At 47.0% G+C, this 19,520-nt stretch overlaps 1 protein-coding gene and 1 pseudogene across 6 annotated transcripts in view; one reads left to right on the forward strand and one right to left on the reverse strand.

The window, feature by feature from the left end:
• The window catches only part of MGAT5 (alpha-1,6-mannosylglycoprotein 6-beta-N-acetylglucosaminyltransferase), a 374,514-nt gene that overhangs the window by 228,993 nt on the left and 126,001 nt on the right, over window positions 1-19,520 (reverse strand). For 3 of the 5 annotated variants that reach the window (XM_081243158.1, XM_081243160.1, XM_081243157.1), the window contains one exon: window positions 5,075-5,457. In XM_081243158.1, the coding sequence (XP_081099284.1) occupies window positions 5,075-5,315 (241 nt within the window). In that variant the 5' untranslated portion in view covers window positions 5,316-5,457. The remainder of the gene's footprint in view (window positions 1-5,074; window positions 5,458-19,520) is intronic. The other 2 variants (XM_081243161.1, XM_081243159.1) reach the window with 1 other exon arrangement.
• Window positions 11,080-11,484, forward strand: LOC308621313 (histone H3.3-like; annotated as a pseudogene). Its single transcript has one exon. The product of its transcript is annotated as a histone H3.3-like (transcript).

Genomic DNA, 19,520 nt, shown 5'->3' on the forward strand with positions numbered 1-19,520 from the left:
GCCCTGGTCCAGGAAGATCCCACGTGCCGTGGAGCAGCTAAACCCGTGTGCCACAACTACTGAGCCTGCGCTCCAAAGCCCACGAGCCACAACTACTGAGCCCACGTGCCACAACTACTGAGCCTGTGCTCCAGAGCGTGCGAGCCACAACTACTGAGCCCACACGCCTAGAGCCCGTGCTCCGCAACAAGAGAAGCCACCTCAATGAGAGGCCCGCGCACCGCAACGAAGAGTAGCCCCCACTCGCCACAACAAGAGAAAAGCCCGTGCGCAGCAACAAAGACCCAAAGCAGCCAAAAATAAATGAAATAAAATAAATAAAAAATAAAAGACACCTCCTGGGAGAGGCCTTCTTTGACCTTCTCCTCCAAAGTAGCTCCTCAAGTACTTTTTTAAAAATTCCATCTCCCTGTGTCATTTTCCTTCCTGGAATTTACTGCTATCTGTCATTCTCGTTTATTATTTCTCCCCCCAAATGAGTGCAGCCTCCGTGAGAGCAGGGACCCTGTCAGTCTTTTCCCAGCTGTGCACACAAAGCATCTACAGCACTGACAGACACCAGCCCCCGGCACAGATGCTGCCCAAAGTGCCAGGCTGGAAGGATAAGAGCCAATCCCGGGGACAGTCTAGGCCCAAGGAGTTCAGGGAACCAGGAGACAGGAGGTAAGGCAGAGCAGGTGTACAGACCTGGAGGCCAAGGGGGAACCAGGCAGCAGGGAAACAGAATATTGGTGGGGGGTGCTGGCAGAGAAGCTGAGGGCTCATAGCTGCTTCAGCCTGAGCTGGTGACCAGTCCAGGGTGGAGCGTCCCAGCGCCCAGAGAATCAAGTAGGTGAGAAAAGTCAAGGTTAATAAGGTGTGGATGTACCCCCGGGTGGGGGAAGGGTGTCTCTCATCACCCTAGATTTCTATTCCTGCTACTTTGAGAACACAAGTGGACCAGGCCTGGCCTGTTAGATAAGAGGTGATCACTGGGCATCAGAATTTGGGTCAGGCCATTGGAGACAGAGATCAGTTCACCTCAGAAACAAGCACAGCATTGACTGGGCGAGTGACACCATTCAGGACGCAACTCCCGAGAAATCACAGACAGGCATGGCCCTGCCACGCGGGCCTGGGAGATGCAGCGGAGGCTGAGCTACAGACGGCTCTGGCCCCACATGCTCCTCTCCGCAGTGATAGAGAAGCACCCAGAAACGCCCTCCACACCCCAGGAATGAATGCTGCGACTGTTTCACACAGGCTGCCCGGGATATCTTCCAGGCACTCCTTCTGAATGACCATATCCCCAAGGAAAGTCAGAAGTTTCTCTTCAAATCACCAGAACGAGGATGGGGGGGGCGGGGGGGACACCATTTGAAAGTTCTACTGCTGTTTAAGGACCAGTCAAACGAACAACCAACAGCAACTGCATGTCAGAGATTGACAAACATTTTTGGCAAAGGACCAGACAGTAAACATCTTAGGCTTTGCACTCTCTGCAGCAACTACTCAGCTCTGGGATTGTAGCACAAAAGCAGCCACGGACAACACATAAACAATGGGGTGCTGGGTTCCAAACCCATATGAAAACAGGAGGATCCGGCCCAAGGCCATGGGAGTCCTGGGAAATCACTGAGTCAAGGAGGGACACGATCGCACGAGTGTTCTAGAATGAACTATGGAGACTACTGAAAGATCGAGTCAGCACACTTTAGCTGTTAGGTGAAATAAACACTGGTACTGTCACGTTGCTCTGTTATTACAGTTGTTATAAACAAATGGCAGTGTTTGTGTTGCAATGAAACTTTATTTACACAGACAGGCAGAGCTCCAAATATGACCCACAGGTCATGGTTTGCTGAACACTTCTGCTCTAGCATCTCAAGTCAGGAATTTTAATCTAAAATCAGCTACTACGATTCTTCAAACACCTGTACAGCTACTTAATAAGACAAATTTGTAGCACATTAAGAGCCTCTGATTATACCAATATGGGATGGGAGAAGGAAGAGGTTTTTGGGGGTTTTTTTGGGTCTATTAACTGGATTCATTCAAACCAGACACAGGTCCCAGCCACAGAGGGTTAGCTCTTCACTGTTCCGGAGTAGACATCGAGGCAGTGCTCTGTACATGGGCTGCATCTGTGGCAGAAAAAGAGACTGCAGACCAATGGCTCACGCATCCTCATCCCCACTCCACCAGCCCAGCTAAACCACTGTACATCCGGCAGTCTCCATACCTCCCATCTGACACATAACATCACCCACCAGAGCTGCCTGGCAATTGACATGCCCACAACTGCTAGTGATGGATTCCAGGGGAAGCACACATCATCAGAATGGCTCTCCAGCTTTCCAGGACTGGCTCTGGACTATACCATCTGGCTCAATCCCAGTTGCTGATACCAAGAGCTGAGAACCAGGGAGAACTAGCCTGGCAAATTTTAAACAATAAAATCCAGTTATCTGCTTAAGGACTTCCATAAGAAGATGCTGTTAGGTGGGGTTTGCGGTTTCCAGTCTTCATGCAGTGGTTCTCCAAGGTGGGGAGGAGGGAAATTTTTCCCCCAAGCCCGGAGACATTTTTGATGCTACTGGCATCTAGTGGGTAGAGACACCAGAGATGCTGCTGAACATCATACAAGGTACAAGCAGTCCCCCACACATAGAATTATCCGGCTCCAAACATCAATAGTGCTGAGATGAGAACCTATGTCTGGGTAAGATTTCATCACATGATGATCCCCAAACCTCAAGCACTAATGCACAGTCCAGTTGAATTCCCGAAACTCAGCTCCAAAGACCACTTTGATTGGCATGTCGAGTTGATTAGATGAAAGAGAAAAATACGTTCGACTTGCCAATGGGGCCATTTGGTTTTTTCTTTGTTGCTTTTGAGGAGAAGAATTATTTTGCTAAGGTTCGTCTGTAAACAGAGGAAGTTGAAATAAATTTCTGTAGTTTCTTTGAGCTCCAAAGTCCTTTGATTACAAGCATATACAGTGGTTCATATTCTAACAGACTACTCTGGGGTTTTTGATATCTTTCTAAAAAACATACTGTCTCGGTCAGGCTGAAAAGCTAACACCAGATCATTGCTCTTTAGAGTGTGGAGGAAACCCACCCTATGAGATGCTTACCAGTACACAAGAAATAAAACTGGTTGAAACAACTAGAAAAAATAAAGTCTATAAATTTACCATTCATGTGGCTTCTTACTTCCCATGGTAAAGGTTTGAGAGAGACCGAGATAAACAGAAGGAGGAAGTTACTACAAGACTAGACCTCTTTCCCTCCAAATGTGTAATGTGGAATGCACTGAACCAGAAACTGAAAAACAGCATCGGTTTTACTTGTGACATTTACTTGTAACCCACTGGTAACACCAACGATGACAATTTGCTTTGTCTTTTTCTGGCGGTTTACCTTTAATATTTGGGAATTATTACAGAAGATCGAAGTCAATGAGTAATTTAAAACGCACCCTCTGAAAAACTACCTAGCTGTTTTTCAAGGTCAGCTCTCAAAGAAGTCTCATTTTTTGATCCATTAGATCGAAAAAGGTGACATTTTATTTAGACATATTAAAAACCAGTGCCTACAAATCTTGAAGGAATAGATTAAAAGCAGACTGTGTGATCATTCAAATAGTAGGCACTGAAAAAGAATGTCCACATTGTATGTTAAAAGCAACCATTTCCTCCTTACCAAAAAAAAATATATGTATATAATTTTTATATCTATATATTTATAAAATTAAATATATATATATAATTTAAAAATAACCAAGTTTCCTGGATCCTTTTGAAAAGAAAAAATGTATATGTAACATTGAGCATGATTTCCTATGTTTAAACTCAAGCTTCAACCTGTGGCTACACATTTTCAGGAATCATCATTTGACCTCTACATACTTCAAAGACCTTGAATGGGTCACAAAGTAGAACATCGAACTTTCCCACCTTGCCCAACTCCACTCTCCTATCTGATTTATAGTATACCTCAGATCTCAAACCGTGAGGCCACTGAAGTCTCCCTTCAATGACCAGAACTGTCCCTGCATAGTAACCAAGGTCATCTTCTGTGGATCAAGTCCACTCCAATACAAGATGACCACAGGAGGGCTGGGACTTGGATTCTCCAAAATACAGTCTGATCCAAATTTCATTTGCAATTTTCGTTTTGTATTTGTGTACGTTTTTGTAAATATTTTATTTACACAAACATATGTATACATATACTTGTATACATATATATTATGTGTGTATACACATATATATCAGAAAGATACACACTGAAATGTTAATTGTGATTACTTTCTACAGTAGTAGATTTATGTGATTTTCCTTTTTCTTCTTGATTTTTTTTTGCTTGTCTACAGCTTCCAACTTTTCTATATTAAGCCTAACTTTTGCTGAAAGAAAAATAAGTAATACTCCATATGTGTATTTTTTTTTCACTCAACCTCATTTCAAAACGGATTTCAAGCACCTGACAAAAAAAGCAACGAGTACAGAAAGATTTCTTGCAAGGCGAGGGCAACCAGAGACAAGAGCAAGACACAACAGCGGTAAACCCTGAGGAAGCCAAAAGTTAAAACTATCAGTCAGCACGTAAGCCCTGATGTCCCTGCATACTGGCCAGAGGGAGGCACACGTTCGGCTCTGAGTTTCTTGGCGTCCATAGAACATTCTTCCCCACCCTCCTTACCTCACGCCCACCAGTCCTAATTAAGGTTTGTTTAGGGAACGATAATGAGAAGATTTTTCTACATTCCCTGATCATCCCCCCAGATGAGATCATGCAGTCCAGCAATGTGTCCAGGGAGGAGGAGGCAGCTGCAAATACAGCCAACACAGCGCTAACTGGGAAGCCCCACTGCTCCCGGCGCTAAGTGCCAGCGTGCACGAGAGGTCAGAATCTCCCAAAGGGCGTAGCTTTAACTTTCTAAAAGTGTCCCTCTATGGGCAGTTTATCGCCATGAAGGTAGTGGCGAGGGATATACTCAATCCATGACCAAGTCTGAGAGCCTCTGGGGTCCCCTGGAGGCAAAGCCACGCTCGACGGAGGAGTCCCGGCAGTGCGGTGCTTACCGTAAGCTGTCATGACCCCCGCGTAGGGCCCATCCACCACATTTCTGTTTTCTTCTGCCAGGGCCTTGATGTACCTCTTGCTGAGGTCCAGGATCTGTTCCCGAAGCATGGAGCTGCTCTCGGGCTGAGTTCTCTGCTGGATGGTAAAATGCAAGAGCATCATACCCCAAATAAAGCCAAAAGTCACGAGGAAAAAGCCCAGCTTCTGAGAGGACAGCTTCCACGGAGTAAAGAGACCCATTGCTCTCTGGCAACTTCACCTGCCCTGGGCTCTTACAGTGTGGAAAAGAGACACAAGTTCATGGTGTAGGCTGGGCTTGTGGGTTTCTTCGTCTCACTCGGGCTCCTGCGTCAGCCGATTTCCTTTCCTCGTTTCCATCCTGCTGTGAAGAAGGGGGAAAGTTAGCAGAGTCCTTGTGGCAAAACACAGTGAAATAAACCAGAGCCTTGTTTTCACCCAAATAGCTCTAAAACGTGAACTTCCTTTTTTCTTAATCTGCCAGTTCCCTATCTTATGTTATGATCCAGGATCTGTAAACGGAGAGGGGAAATCTGGCTGGGTGATGAAAAGCTGTACAAATACGGAGGGGGGAAATGTGTGTCTGCACGTGTTCACAGGTGTAGCGGGGCTGTTCCAGTCTGGACCAAGTTCAAAACAGGAAGCTTGTTCTGCAAGGTGGGGAGGAGATGGAAGAATATTTCACTGAATGTCAGCAAAAACCCAAGTGGAGGGTGGAGTCTCATCACCACCCGGCACTTTTGTGCCTGTGAAACTTGAACTTACAAAGTCATCATTATGTGCTCTAGCAAGGATTAGAGCCCGCAGCTGGAGAGGTGAGCCAGAAAGTGGATGCCCCTGGCGGGTAATCAGACAAGGAAAGGGGAGAGAGCCCCCTGTATTACTTAAGCACGGCCAGCTTTCAGTAGCAGCGTCCACAGCTGAGCTGAATGCCTCGGGGCCACCAGGTGGCCTCGCCCTAGGCACCAGCACAGAGAGGCTATGCCAGGGGTACCCAGCAGTCTTTCCGTACTAGCTACCACGAGTGAAAGCTGCACCACACTCCTCACTTGCACACTTCAGCACAGGAAATGCAGGGCACACGATGGCCTGCTTTTTTGTGGTTCTCATTTTCACTCACACCATGGGACAAAGTGCGAGGTTAAAAGCCATCGTTTCAATACGAATGCAGCCAGATCCTACCTGGTACCAACACAGGCTAGACAACAAATGACACCGTTTTTTAAGCAAAGGCTGAGCATGACCTCCTATGAGGGACTAACCCAGGATGTATTCAGAGTGTGCCTATGTTTCAGATCAAAGGATTCTTCTTCCTAAGCCGCCTAAGAAGAAATGACAACGGGATCCTGGGACAATTAGCTTTCGGCGTCTGAGATGCAGCGGATCTGTGTTGGTCTTCCTCTCTCACTCTTTTCCTTGCCTATCAACAGAGTCATCAGTACCTGGTAGTACCTCCACTGATAGTAAATAATAAATAAATTCTAGTTATGTCCCAGGCACTGTGATAGATGCTGTTTGTGCCTTAGTTCATTGAATTCTTGACAGAGTCCTATACGGTAAGAACTATTAATGTTATCATGTCTGTTTTATAGATGAAAAAACAAGGACACAGGGAGATTAACTTGGCAAAGGTCAGCCAGCTATGTGGCAGAGGAGGGATAATCTAGGGATAAGCCAGCCCAGGAGTCAGTAAACCACACCCTGCCTTCCAAGGCCATCCTTCCTCCCCAGTTTCTTTATGACCAAGAATGGTCTGTACATACTTAAACGGCTGTGAAAAGCAACAAAGACCATGTGACTGAAATCTTATGTAGCTCAAAAGACTAGAACATTCACTCTTGGCCCTTAACAGAAAAAGTTTACCAACTGCTGAATTCTAGGCCAGTGGTTCTCAAAGTGTGGTCCCTAACTCAGCAACAGCAGGAGCATCCGTGAGAGATGCCAATCCTCAGGCCCCACCCCAGAACAACTGAATCAGCAACTGGGGGTGGTGGCGGGGAGGGGTGCCCAGCATCCTGTGTTTCAATCAGCCATCCAGGCGATTTTTTGTTGTTTTCTTGGCTACGTTGGGTCTTCGTTGCTGCGCGCGGGCTTTCTCTAGTTGCGGCGAGCGGGGGCTGCTCTTCGTTGTGGTATGCGGGCCTCTCATTGTGGTGGCTTCTCTTGTTGCGGAGCACGGGCTCTAGGCGCACGGGCTTCAGTAGTTGTGGCTCACAGGCTCAGTAGTTGTGCCTCGCAGGCTCTAGGGCACAGGCTCAGTAGTTGTGGTGCACAGGCTTAGTTGCTCCACAGCATGTGGGATCTTCCCGGACCAGGGCTCGAACCCGTGTCCCCTGCACTGGTAGGTGGATTCTTAACCACTGCGCCACCAGGGAAGCCCGTCCAGGCGATTCTGATGACCACTCAAGTTTGAGAGGCCTGGATGCAGGCAGATGGATGCCATCATGATGCCACACCACCGCCCTGGCAATCAATGTGGCGGGAGCTCCCTCTAGCCGCCCCCCTTTATCACATAAGTCCCTCTGGCCCATTGCTCTCCACTGTGATGTCCTCCCCAGTCTGAAGCTGTAAAACAGTTGTCTGTCTACCTTGCTTTTTTACCAGTTTCTGTGTAGGATCCATGACATCTTTAAGAGACTCCCCCACTAATGTTCTCAGAGACAGAGAGTGGCCCAAGGAACACAAATAAAATACCTGTTGACTGAATGAGCTTGTCACCCAGGCAACTGTGACACTTCATTCAGCCCCTCTAACGTGGGCCAGATGACAGGCACCTGCGATCCACTCCTTCTACAAGGATACATTGAGCAAGGACCCCCACTTGTTGTCATCAGGTCCTGGGGACTGAACTGGGAACAAGACAGGGCCTCCCACCCTCAAGGGGCTGACGCTTTAGAAGCCACCCTTCTAACCGGTGCTGCCCGTGGTTCCCCAGGAAATGTCTGCACTTCCTTTTCGATAACCCACGCCAGTTAGCCGATGTCACCCCGGGGCTGAAGGGATTTTCCCAGAGCAAATAAACGAGGTGCTGTACCAAGAAAGACAGTCTCTGGTAATTTTCTTTTGCTATTTTAGGAGAGAGCCACACGTGCAGACAGGAATTACCTGTCAGCTTTCAGACAGGAAGCCCTGCGCCGCTTCCTCGATGAACCCCCCTGAAGAGGCTGCTCAAGGCTGCAAAGTTTAAGCAAAGGAAAGACCAGGCTCAAGAACTGAGCAAGGACCCAGTACAAGGTGGCGCGCTTCTCTGCCTTGGCCTTGGGGACAGTCAGGACCACCCAGGTGGTGCATTTGAGGGGCAAAAGGATGGTCAAGAAACCCAGTCGTGGTTCAATTTTTCCAGCTCAGAGACATAAAAATTTGGAGTGAAAATCTCTAAGTTCAGAGCACAGTTCTGAGTATTGAGGGCCCAGATTTTAAGTGACTACAGAACTGCCAGAAATATTCCTTTCTCCAGTGGAATCCAGAGTTTGAAATAACAGCACCTATATCAGCGCACACACACACAAAATTAAATTGAAATCCATCTCTACAATTCCTACTAGAAAGAAAGAATTTAAAAAGACTTTTCAAAATCATCATTAGGGAGACATCCCTAACTGCAACAGTAACAGGACAATAATAGGACAGCAATCCATACCAGAGGATGCTGGTGCCATGAAAGGACTTAATGATAATTATCAGTCATGGCCATGGTATTAATCAAGAGGCCACAGAACAATAGCCATCAAAATGTTGTCGATCGGGCTAAAAATCTGCCTGCCTCCTGATCTCCTAACAAACAGCTGGATCCTCTCCCAAACTGGATTCAGTAAGGCACAAAAAGGGCTACACAGTGTATCTCAAAAGGTCTTGTTGCCAACCAGAGTAGTGACAGCCCAGGGCCATGGCTTCATCTATCCTCCTCCAGAAAGAAGTTTGTCGCAAGTCTGTTCCTAATATGTTAAGCTTCTAGATTCATCACGGACACTAATCACCCTAATATGCATCTCCTCTATTCTTGTACTTGTGAGCAGCAAGCACTTCCTCCCTTCCCATTCACTCCGCAACAAAACGTGATCAAAGATCTGTGGCAAGAAAATGCATCTTAATTTCAAAAGTAAAAGTATATGAAAAGACACTCAACATCATTAGCCATTAGGGAAACGCAAATCAGAAGCACAATGAAATACCAATTCCCATCCATCAGGATGGCTATAGTCAAACAAGACAGATAAGAGCAAGTGTTAGTGAGGATACAGAGAAATGAGAATCCTATATATCCTGTGGGTGGGACTGTACAATGGTGCAGCCAGTGTGGACAACCGTCTGGCACTTCCTCAAATGATTAAACAGACAGTTATCATAAGACCCAGCTAACTCCACTCCTAGGAATTCTTCCGAAAGAAATAAAAGCATGTGTCCACACAAAAACTTATACATGAACGTTCACAGCAACATTACTCATAATAGACAAAAAATGAAACAACCCAAATGGTCATCAACTGACAGGTGGATGACCAAAATGGGGCAAACCCATACAACGGAGTTCTATTCGTCAATAAAAAGAAATGAAGCACTGATACATGTTACAACATGGACGATCCCCGGAAACATCATGCTAAGTGAAAAAAGGCAAAAAGGCAGTCACAAAACACAACATATTGTATGATTCCATTTATATGAAATGTCTCGAATAGGCTTATCTCTAGAAGTAGAACTTTCAAGAGTAGTTTCTTAGGGCTTGAGAGGATGGGGAAACTGGGAGGTGACAACTAAGGCCTGCCAGGTTTATTCTGGGTGGTAATGAAAATGTTCTAAAATGGACTGTGGTGATGGACGCACAATTCTGTGGATATTCTAAAAAAAAAAAAACACTGAATTATATACTTTAAATGGGAGAACTGGATGATATGTGAAACATATCTCAATAAAGCTGTTATGAAAAAAAAAAAGCAAGCAAGCAAGCCCACCTCCAAAGTTGGGGTAGAAGCTGAACTTGGAGACAGGCAGATAAGCCTCGGGGGCACACTGTGGCCCCAGCAAGGAGCCACCCTTCCCCCACTGCCCACAGCACAGCCAAGGTAAGGTTGTGTCCTTACTAAGGTCTGACCACAGGCCCAGCACCAGAAGGAAATTACAGAGAAATGTGCCACCCTGTTTACAAGACACAGCTGTCCTTCCCAGCTCCAGATCAACCTCCCGGGCCACCCTCTGAGGCAAGACCTGCCTTGCCTGCCAGATGCCAATTTCTCAAACCACTTGAGGATGCTCTCAAAAACAGCCCCAGGGCTTCCCTGGTGGCACAGTGGTTGAGAGTTCGCCTGCCGATGCAGGGGACACGGGTTCGTGTCCCGGTCTGGGAGGATCCCACATGCCGCGTAGCGGCTGGGCCCGTGAGCCATGGCCACTGAGCCTGCGCGTCCGGAGCCTGTGCTCCGCAGCGGGAGAGGCCACAACAGTGAGAGGCCCGCATACCAGAAAACAAACAAACAAACAAAAAAAAACAGCCCCATACCAATGGGGTCAAAGCCAGACTGATGAAGCAGTGAAGAAGTTCCTTCAGAGGCCCATCCACCATCCTTGGAGGACCACTTCTTACATCAGGATCTGTGTCGTCGGAGGATGGATGAAGCTGGAAATGCCCGTCCCTTCAGGAGCAATGTCAGCCCCAACCAGAGAGATGTGATCTTTTCCTCACTGCCCACAGGACAATCTCGACACTGCTTGCTGGTACCACATTCCCATGGGTAGCGCTGCTTGAACTTAGTCATTCACACACCTCTGCTGTCCTACTACGGACCACCCCATCTTCCCACCTGTCTTTAGATGGTGGCTGTCAGGGCCTACCTCTCGCCTCACGCTCGGCAGCAACATTCAAGAAATCCTAATTGTGTTCACAGCCGCCGCCGTGCTGTGGTCGCTCTCCAACGCCAGCGCTGCCTGGTCTAGCTCGCCGAGTTCCAGCCGAAGGGGAAGAGGGTAAGGGAGGAGGTCTCTATACACCATGGCTCGTACAGAGCCGACTGCCCGCAAATCCACCGGTGGTAAAGCACCGAGGAAGCAACTGGGTACGAAAGCTGCTCGCAAGAGTGCGCCCTCTGCTGGAGGGGTGAAGAAACCTCACCATTACAGGCCCTGCTGATTCGCAAACTCCCCCTTCCAGCGTGTGGCGCGGAAAGTTGCTCAGGACTTCAAAGCAGATCTGCGCTTCCAGAGTACAGCTCTTGGTGCTTTGCAGGAGGCAGGCGAGGCCTCTCTGGCTGGCCTTTTTGAAGACACCAACCTAGAAGCTATCATCCATGCCAAATGCGCAAAAATTATGCCAAAAGACATCCAGCTAGCGCGCTGCATACATGGAGAACGAACGTGCTTAAGAATCTGCTCTGACAGGAAACATTTCATTCTTTAAAAAAATATATTCTCTTCTTCCTGCTATTGGTACTTCTTGAACGTTAGATATTTTTTTCCCATGGGGTCAAAAGGTACCTAAGTATATGACTGTAAGTGGAAAAACGGGGCGACAGAAATCAGGTACAGGCAGTTTTTCCATTTTCACGTGTGTGTGAATTTTTAATATCAATGCGGGGACATGAAACATTAATGCAAGTCAAAATGTTTCTGCGAACAAGTTTCAGCAGTTCAACCTTGTAACAATTATAAATAAACCTGTTAAATTTTTCTGGACAGTGCCAGCATTTGGATTTTTTTAAAAAACAGGTAAATTTCTCATTGACTGAAACTAAATGGTGTTTGTAGCGTTTTTATCATACAGTGGATTCCATCCATTCACTATACTTTTCTAACTGAGGTGTCCTACATGCAGGTACATATTTTTAATGTTGTCTCTCTTCTATGCTGTTCATATAAGTTTGCTATTAAAATACGTTCAATTATAAAAAGAAAGAAAGAAATCCTGAGTCTGCTGTGTTTATCCACATTGCCTTGGAAACTCCACCCCTGTCTCACAACTGAACCCCCCCACATCCTGCCTAAAACCTCCCCTGGCTCCCTGGACTGAGGAGGGCTCATCCTCCTTGGAGCACTCCCAGCAGTACGTGCTCTTTCTAAAGAGCTTACCATACTGCTCTGTCGGATGATCTTTTCTTTCATTTCTCCGTAAGCTCTCTAAATACAGGAAGTGCCAGGAATGGGACTGCCTTGCACACCGGGGATGGTCATTATGTGTTTGCCAGATGAAAAAACAGGATGATGGGGATGAGATGATGAAACACAAATGAGCAGTGACCTCCAGGGCCACCTCCTGGTGTGAACCACAAAGAAACCAGGCACTCTGAGACTGTAAGTCAACCTCACCTTTTGGGAGTTTTTAACCCTAAGATCTGTCGCATAGCAGTGAAGGATCATTATGCCCTTGACTAGATGGGGTTAAACTAAAGGGGATATGGCGGTAGATGGGTACTAACAGGGGGGGAAAATAGGAAAAACAGCTTCAGAAGATAATTCTAGAAGGGGCAGTGGCTGTGGGACCAAAATGATGTCCAAGACAAGGGATGAGAGGGGAAACAAGTTGAGGGGAACTCTGGGGGAGGCTGCTGGTTTCATCACTGGGTATCCGAGATGGTGACAGGAAAAGATCAGAAGGGTGATGAGGGGGAACTGAATGGACTCCTGCATCCAAGGCCTGGAAATCTCTGATCCACAGCTAGTCCCACTCATCAGCATCGGTGGGATCCTAGGCAAGCCTGTCTCAGGTTCTGCATAAGTAAAATGGGGAAAGTTGGAGAACCACAGAACACTGTTAAGCTAGATGAATAGGGGGGTGACTGATCCTAGTTACTGGTTTTCGAACTGTGTTCCGAAGGACTTCAGGGTCCCCAGAGACGTTTCCGAGGTTCCACAAATGTTTTAATTTGAATTTTGTTTCCGTTGTTTAAAGTATCTTCTCTTAAAACAACTGGTTAGAAAAAGTCTTATACTATATAGATTCTCAACAAAACTTCCACATACCTCTGTATGTGGAGTTTGAACTTTGAAATCCTACGCTAATTTGCTCAGGAAAATTAATGCTTGGCAGTGGTCTTGTTTGCTTATTTGTTTTATAAAATTCAGGTCCACATATCTACTCATGTAAAACTGCACAACAGCAAACACTATGAGACCGTGATTAAATGCTAGATGAGGGTCAGTCATAAACTGTAAGTTTCAAAGACACGTGTCTGGGGCTTCCCTGGTGGCGCAGTGGTTGAGAGTCCACCTACTGATGCAGGGGACACGGGTTCGTGCCCCGGTCTGGGAAGATCCCACATGCCGCGGAGCGGCTGGGCCCGTGAACCATGGCCGCTGAGCCTGCGCGTCCGGAGCCTGTGCTCCGCAACGGGAGAGGCCACAACAGTGAGAGGCCCGCATACCGCCCAAAAAAAAAAAAAAAAAGACATGTGTCTGATCACTCCTAATTATAAGTAGCAATAACAGTCTTTAGAGAATGCTAATGACTCAACTCTGAAACAATTTCCTACTACTTCTCTTTCCAGCCTCAGTACAAATTTACATTAAGAGCAACTTAGAGTGCTTGGAAAACTGTGTTAAGACAAAAGTACTAGCCATTAACATCTGCTATCAGGGTGAATCTGGACTTCCACTATTTTGCAACCAAAATGCGGCACAGAAATCAACTGTGTGCTAAGCTTGACGTGAGTGCACACCACTCCCAACGCTGCTCACCAGAGCAGCTCACTGGCCTAGTCATCGACTTTAAAAGGAAGTCGGATAAATTAAAATGTATAAAGTACCTTCGTGCAGACTGGGACACTACATGAGACCTTGCCTAGGAACATAATAACCAAGTACAAACTCTTGATTCACAGAGAAGGACACCGAGGTCCTGAAAATGTTATGTTTTCCAACTAGAGTCAGAATCAAACCATAACTCAAGTCCTGCTTCCTGATCTGATTTGGTCTCCACCACACCAAGCTGCATCTCTCAGCTGCCTGCAGAAACTCAAAATGGAAGAGACTTATCAATATGAAACACCAACCAGAAACCACAGTCTGGTGACAGTAAGGAACTGTGAGTCTACTGCGATGTCCCACCAACCTCGAGGAGCTGGAAGAATCAGAAGATGAAAGGAAGAAAAACATACATTCACGTAATTACTGGTGCAAGGCAGGCAGATGGCCTAGGCTGGGGTGGGAGTCTTGCTCTAAATATGGTGTCTTCTGTTGTTAAAAGGAGAAACTGAGCAGGAGGGAAGGACAAGCAAAGCAGCCTTTTCTTCCAAAATAAGCCCAAATTCCTGAGAAGATGCTCCGAGGCTAGATGCTCACTCCCTGGATGGCTCGGTGCCACCAAACTGAAGCCAGCCCCCAATATGAGGTGTGAGTCCTTGACAGCTGTGCTAGCCACGAGCTCTCCTCCCAATGTGTGGAGCAAAGGAGCCCAGGAACCAATGGTGGTGGGGATACTGCTGGAACACATGTGGATGGGCCCCTTCTCTTCCACTTTCCTGACTCCGTTCTCTGACAAATTCTGGGCCTTTATAAACAGGAAAAACACATTTGAAGTGAAAACAGCCTGTTCTTTTTAGAACCGGCTAAACAAGTCTTATCTTGAGTCACTAACCAAAAGACACCCACTAAAACAACACACCTTTGCTATTCTCGAGACCGGGAAGAGAGGGGTGGCTGCTTTCTGATGCCTGGGTCTTACACGGCCTGTCCCTTTTACTTCTTTTTTTTTTTTTTTAATTTTATTTTATTTATTTTTTTATACAGCAGGTTCTTATTAGTCATCCATTTTATACACATCAGTGTATACATGTCAATCCCAACCTCCCAATTCATCCCACCACCATCCCACCCCCTGCCACTTTACCTCCTTGGTGTCCATACGTTTGTTCTCTGCATCTGTGTCTCAATTTCTGCCCTGCAAACCGGTTCATCTGTACCATTTTTGTAGATTCCACATATATGCGTTAATATACGATATTCATTTCTCCCTTTCTGACTTACTTCACTCTGTATGACAGTCTCTAGATCCATCCATGTCTCTACAGATGACCCAATTTCGTTCCTTTTTATGGCTGAGTAATATTCCATTGTATACATGTACCACATCTTCTTTATCCATTCGTCTGTCGATGGGCATTTAGGTTGCTTCCATGACCTGGCTATTGTAAATAGTGCTGCAATGAACACTTGGGTGCATGTGTCTTTTTGAATTATGGTTTTCTCTGGGTATATGCCCAGTAGTGGGATTGCTGGGTCGTCGGCTCATCTCTTTTACCTCTGAAGTGATCAAACCAAGACAGTCCTGTGCCCAGCTTGCATTTATTAGGCTGCACTTGCATTCTTGGTGTGGGCGGGGAAGGGAAACAGCCAGCCCTGCCCACCTGAAGCAGGATCTGCCTTGCAGCTACACTGCTTGCTAAGTGTAGTTCAGGGCTCCTTAACTGGCATCAAGAGCTAAGTAAATTTTCAAATACTGTAATAAGGCTAATGACTCTGTATCCAGAACAGGCCTTCCTTCCCGCCCCCTCTATTCCATCCCACCCTCCACTCCCTCCCAACTGTCCTCTGGTCACTGTGCATGTGGCCATGTCCACTAGGGGGAGCAGAGGGGCAGGGAAAACAGCTGGAAACACACATGGATGAACTGTATCCCGACTGCCTCTCAGGCAGGAGGCGTGCACATTACTGGCAGGTGGACAAAAGAGAAAGGTGACAAAGGAGTGAGAAGGAAGCTGTCACTTCTAGATAAGAATCTACCCATGTTCTGTAAGTTTCATTTACCAGGCTCACAGGTTGTTCACAGTTGACAGAATTTCCCATCAACCAAAAAAATGAAACCACAGCAACTCTAAGAATTCTAAAAACATCTACTAAACCAAAACAAAAAGCACGGGTCCCTGAAAAATGAAATAAATCCATTTAATCCAGGGTGTCTCGATTCCTGGCACAATTGACATTTGAGGCCAGAGCATTCTTTGTCACAGGGGACTGTCCTGCGTGCTGTAGGATGTTAGGCAGCATCCCTGTCCTCTAGCTACTACACGCCTTTAGAGATGGATGCCATTAGAACCCGCCACCACCAACTGTGACAACACAAATGTCTCCTGACATTGTCAAATGTTCCCTAAAGGATAAAAGCACCCAGGTTGATAACCACTGCTTTAGCCCATCAGCAGGACCTTACCCACCACCCCAGAGGATGAGGCTCAGGGAAGGGCAGCCCACGGGACTAGATCGCAGGGCAAGGAGAAGCAAACCAAGTCAACTCAGGAGCCAGTCACCAGCCCTGAAGATGCGCAGGCTCAGAGCCCTGAGCTAAGACTAGAGGCCACAGAGAGACGAGAGGGGGGCGGATTCCTGACGCTGTCCCAAGCTGACAGACGAGTCTCATTTTCTTCCACATCCTTCAGTGCCAACACTATCCTGGCACCCACCAAGGAGTTCATGCCTGGGCTGGCTATGCCCCCATGTAGTAATTAGTATATGGCACTGACGCTCCGCTCCACAAAGATCCTAGTCTATAGATCAAGGTACAGGGAAGAAGGCTCTGAGAAGACAAAAGCTGGATGATGCTACATCAGACAGTCTTAAATAGAAAAGGATTGTCCTCTGGCTTCCAGCCCAGGAAACCATGAACACACATTGTGACAGGTCGATAATGACTCTCTAGGAAGAAAACAGGAATGGTCTGTGAAAAGATCACATGGTGTGTAAATTCATTAGGTAGGTCTCCTTGATGTTGGACGAAAAACTCAAAGATTCGCTTCCACTCAGAGCCAAAGGACAGTAAAGCTACGAAGGAATTATATGGTAAGTACAAAATGCACTTTTTTCCTCTGAGGATCAGACTTCTGGCAACTCCTTATATGTAGAAAACACCCACGAATGACAACAGGCCCCAGATGGCCCCAGAAATAAAGAAAACCAGAGTCACAAAAATCATCAAAATTACTTCCAAAACTAGGACAATGCCCTGAAGATAAAGCTCATTATTCAACAAGTGCTCCCTGAACCCTACAAGTCAATCGCCCCAGGACCCCACTCCTCCACCTGTAGAGGAGCACACTCTGGGGCTGGCTCAAGAGTGTGCACTGTCTGCAGGAACGGGACAGCCTTTCAAGCACGAGAGCTGATAAAGACAAGCAGGTTAAAAGTTTTTAAAAACTAGGTGGCGTGGACTTCCGTGGTGGCACAGTGGTTGGGAATCTGCCTGCCAATGCAGGGGACACGGGTTCGAGCCCTGGTCCGGGAAGATCCTACATGCCGCGGAGCAACTAAGCCCGTGAGCCACAACTACTGAGCCTGCGCTCTAGAGCCCACGAGCCACAACTACTGAAGCCCATGAGCCTAGAGCCCGTGCTCTGCAACAAGAGAAGCCACTGCAATGAGAAGCCCCCGCAATGAGAAGCCCCCACACCACAACGAAGAGTAGCCCCCACTCGCCCCAACTAGAGAAAGCCTGCACGCAGCAACGAAGACCCACGCAGCCAATAAATAAATTAATTAGTTAATTTTAAAAACTAGCTGGTGAGTGAGAAGATGAGCACACATACGCGAACATGCACACACCATCAGCAAAAGTGGCCACTCAGAGGCTTATCAAACATAAATGGTTTAATGAATTTCCCATCACTTCTAAAACAGGGTTACAGCAAATCCCCATGGAACGCAAAGCCCAGGCTCTGGCAGAACCTGGGTCATAAATGCCCCAAGTCTGAATTTTCTTAGGGAAGAACTCAACCATCAGATGCTTAATTGTCCCTTAATTTATAAATGAAGGTCAAAGGTAAAATGGAGCATCTCAGGAGAGTTCCCTGCCCTCAGGGTTAAGGACTGCCTAAATCCAGGCCTCTCAACCGTGATACACTTAAGAATCACCTGGGCTCCCTTATTTAAAACAAACAAAAAAAAGAAGACAGCTGCCAGGTCTCACACCTCAAGATTCTGATTAACTGGGTCTGAGGTGTGGCCCCAGCCGGGATATTTTTATTTAATACATAGGCAGACATGATAACTATTACATTCTCGGAAAGATGTCCTTTCTATCATGTCTATGGATCCTATCTAGTGGGATCCAAAACATGGTCTACCCCAGTATTTAAAATGATAAACTCTCTACTCTGGACACAGTCGAACTGGCTTATTAGACAATCTACATGCAAGGCACTCTGGTTTTCTCCTTAAAGAATCATGCGCTGGTCTTCTCAGACCAATGCCCAAGAAGCCCTGCCCAAGAAGGCAGTCTTTCAGGAAGAGCTAGTCCACTACAGAGCCCTGTTAGACCTCTATGCCATGGAAGGACTTGTTGGACTGTTGGGGCTTTTATTAATCTCTCCTTGGCATTTGGCTCCAAAGATGAGAGATTATCTGAGGCTAAACTAATGGCCTCAATGTCTACCAATGCATCTGGTAACCAGCACCTCTATAACCTTGCTACTCAAAACCTGGCCTGCGAGGGGCTTCCCTTCCCTGCTAGTGCAGTGGTTGAGAGGCCGCCTGCCGATGCAGGGGACACGGGTTCGTGCCCCGGTCCGGGAAGATCCCACATGCCGCGGAGCGGCTGGGCCCGTGAGCCATGGCTGCTGAGCCTGCACGTCCGGAGCCTGTGCTCCGCAACGGGAGAGGCCACAACAGTGAGAGGCCCGCGTACCGCGCAAAAAAAAAAAAAAACCTGGCCTGCGGACCAGCAGCACTGAGATGAGCTGGTAGACTGTTAGAAATCTCAAGCCCAATCCCAGACCAACCGAATCAGAACTCGTATTTAGAACACGATCCTCAGGTATTTGTTTGCACATTAAAGTTTAGAGACACATTGTGGTTTTTTTGTTGTTTTTTGCGGTATGCGGGCCTCTCACTGTTGTGGCCTCTCCTGTTGCGGAGCACAGGCTCCGGACGTGCAGGCTCAGCGGCCATGGCTCACGGGCCCAGCCGCTCCGCGGCATGTGGGATCTTCCTGGACCGGGGCACGAACCCGTGTCCCCTGCATCGGCAGGCAGACTCTCAACCACTGCGCTACCAGGGAAGCCCAGACACATTGTTTTTTATCTCATCCAGGATACTAAGAATGAGGGCCAATCGGACACTACTTTCCAGTGGGGGGTGATGGAGAATATGGCACAGTTCTTCTCCTTTTCATAATGTGCAAAGAACTTAATGATTTGGTATTACGTCTGAATAAACTGGAGGCATATCAGGAAGACCGGCTGTCTTACAGACACTCTTCGAGTTACTGTAAGATGCATCCCGCTGAGATGAGAATGACATCTGCAGATGGCAGGGTTTTATCATTGTGAATTAGGAGTGCTTATAAGACAACTGGCCATGCTTTCTAACTGCAGGATTTTGATCCATTTTGCTAAAATCCAAGACACAGGTGGATCCATGTCTTCCAACTTTAACTCCGATATAGCAAATAACTCTATACAACGAATCACTCTATGCAGCTACCCATCATATACCCTGTGCTGCTCAAAGTTA

The sequence above is a fragment of the Mesoplodon bidens genome (genome assembly GCF_964165515.1).
Source record: "Mesoplodon bidens genome assembly, chromosome: 8".
In the NCBI taxonomy this organism is placed as follows: Eukaryota; Metazoa; Chordata; class Mammalia; order Artiodactyla; family Ziphiidae; genus Mesoplodon; species Mesoplodon bidens.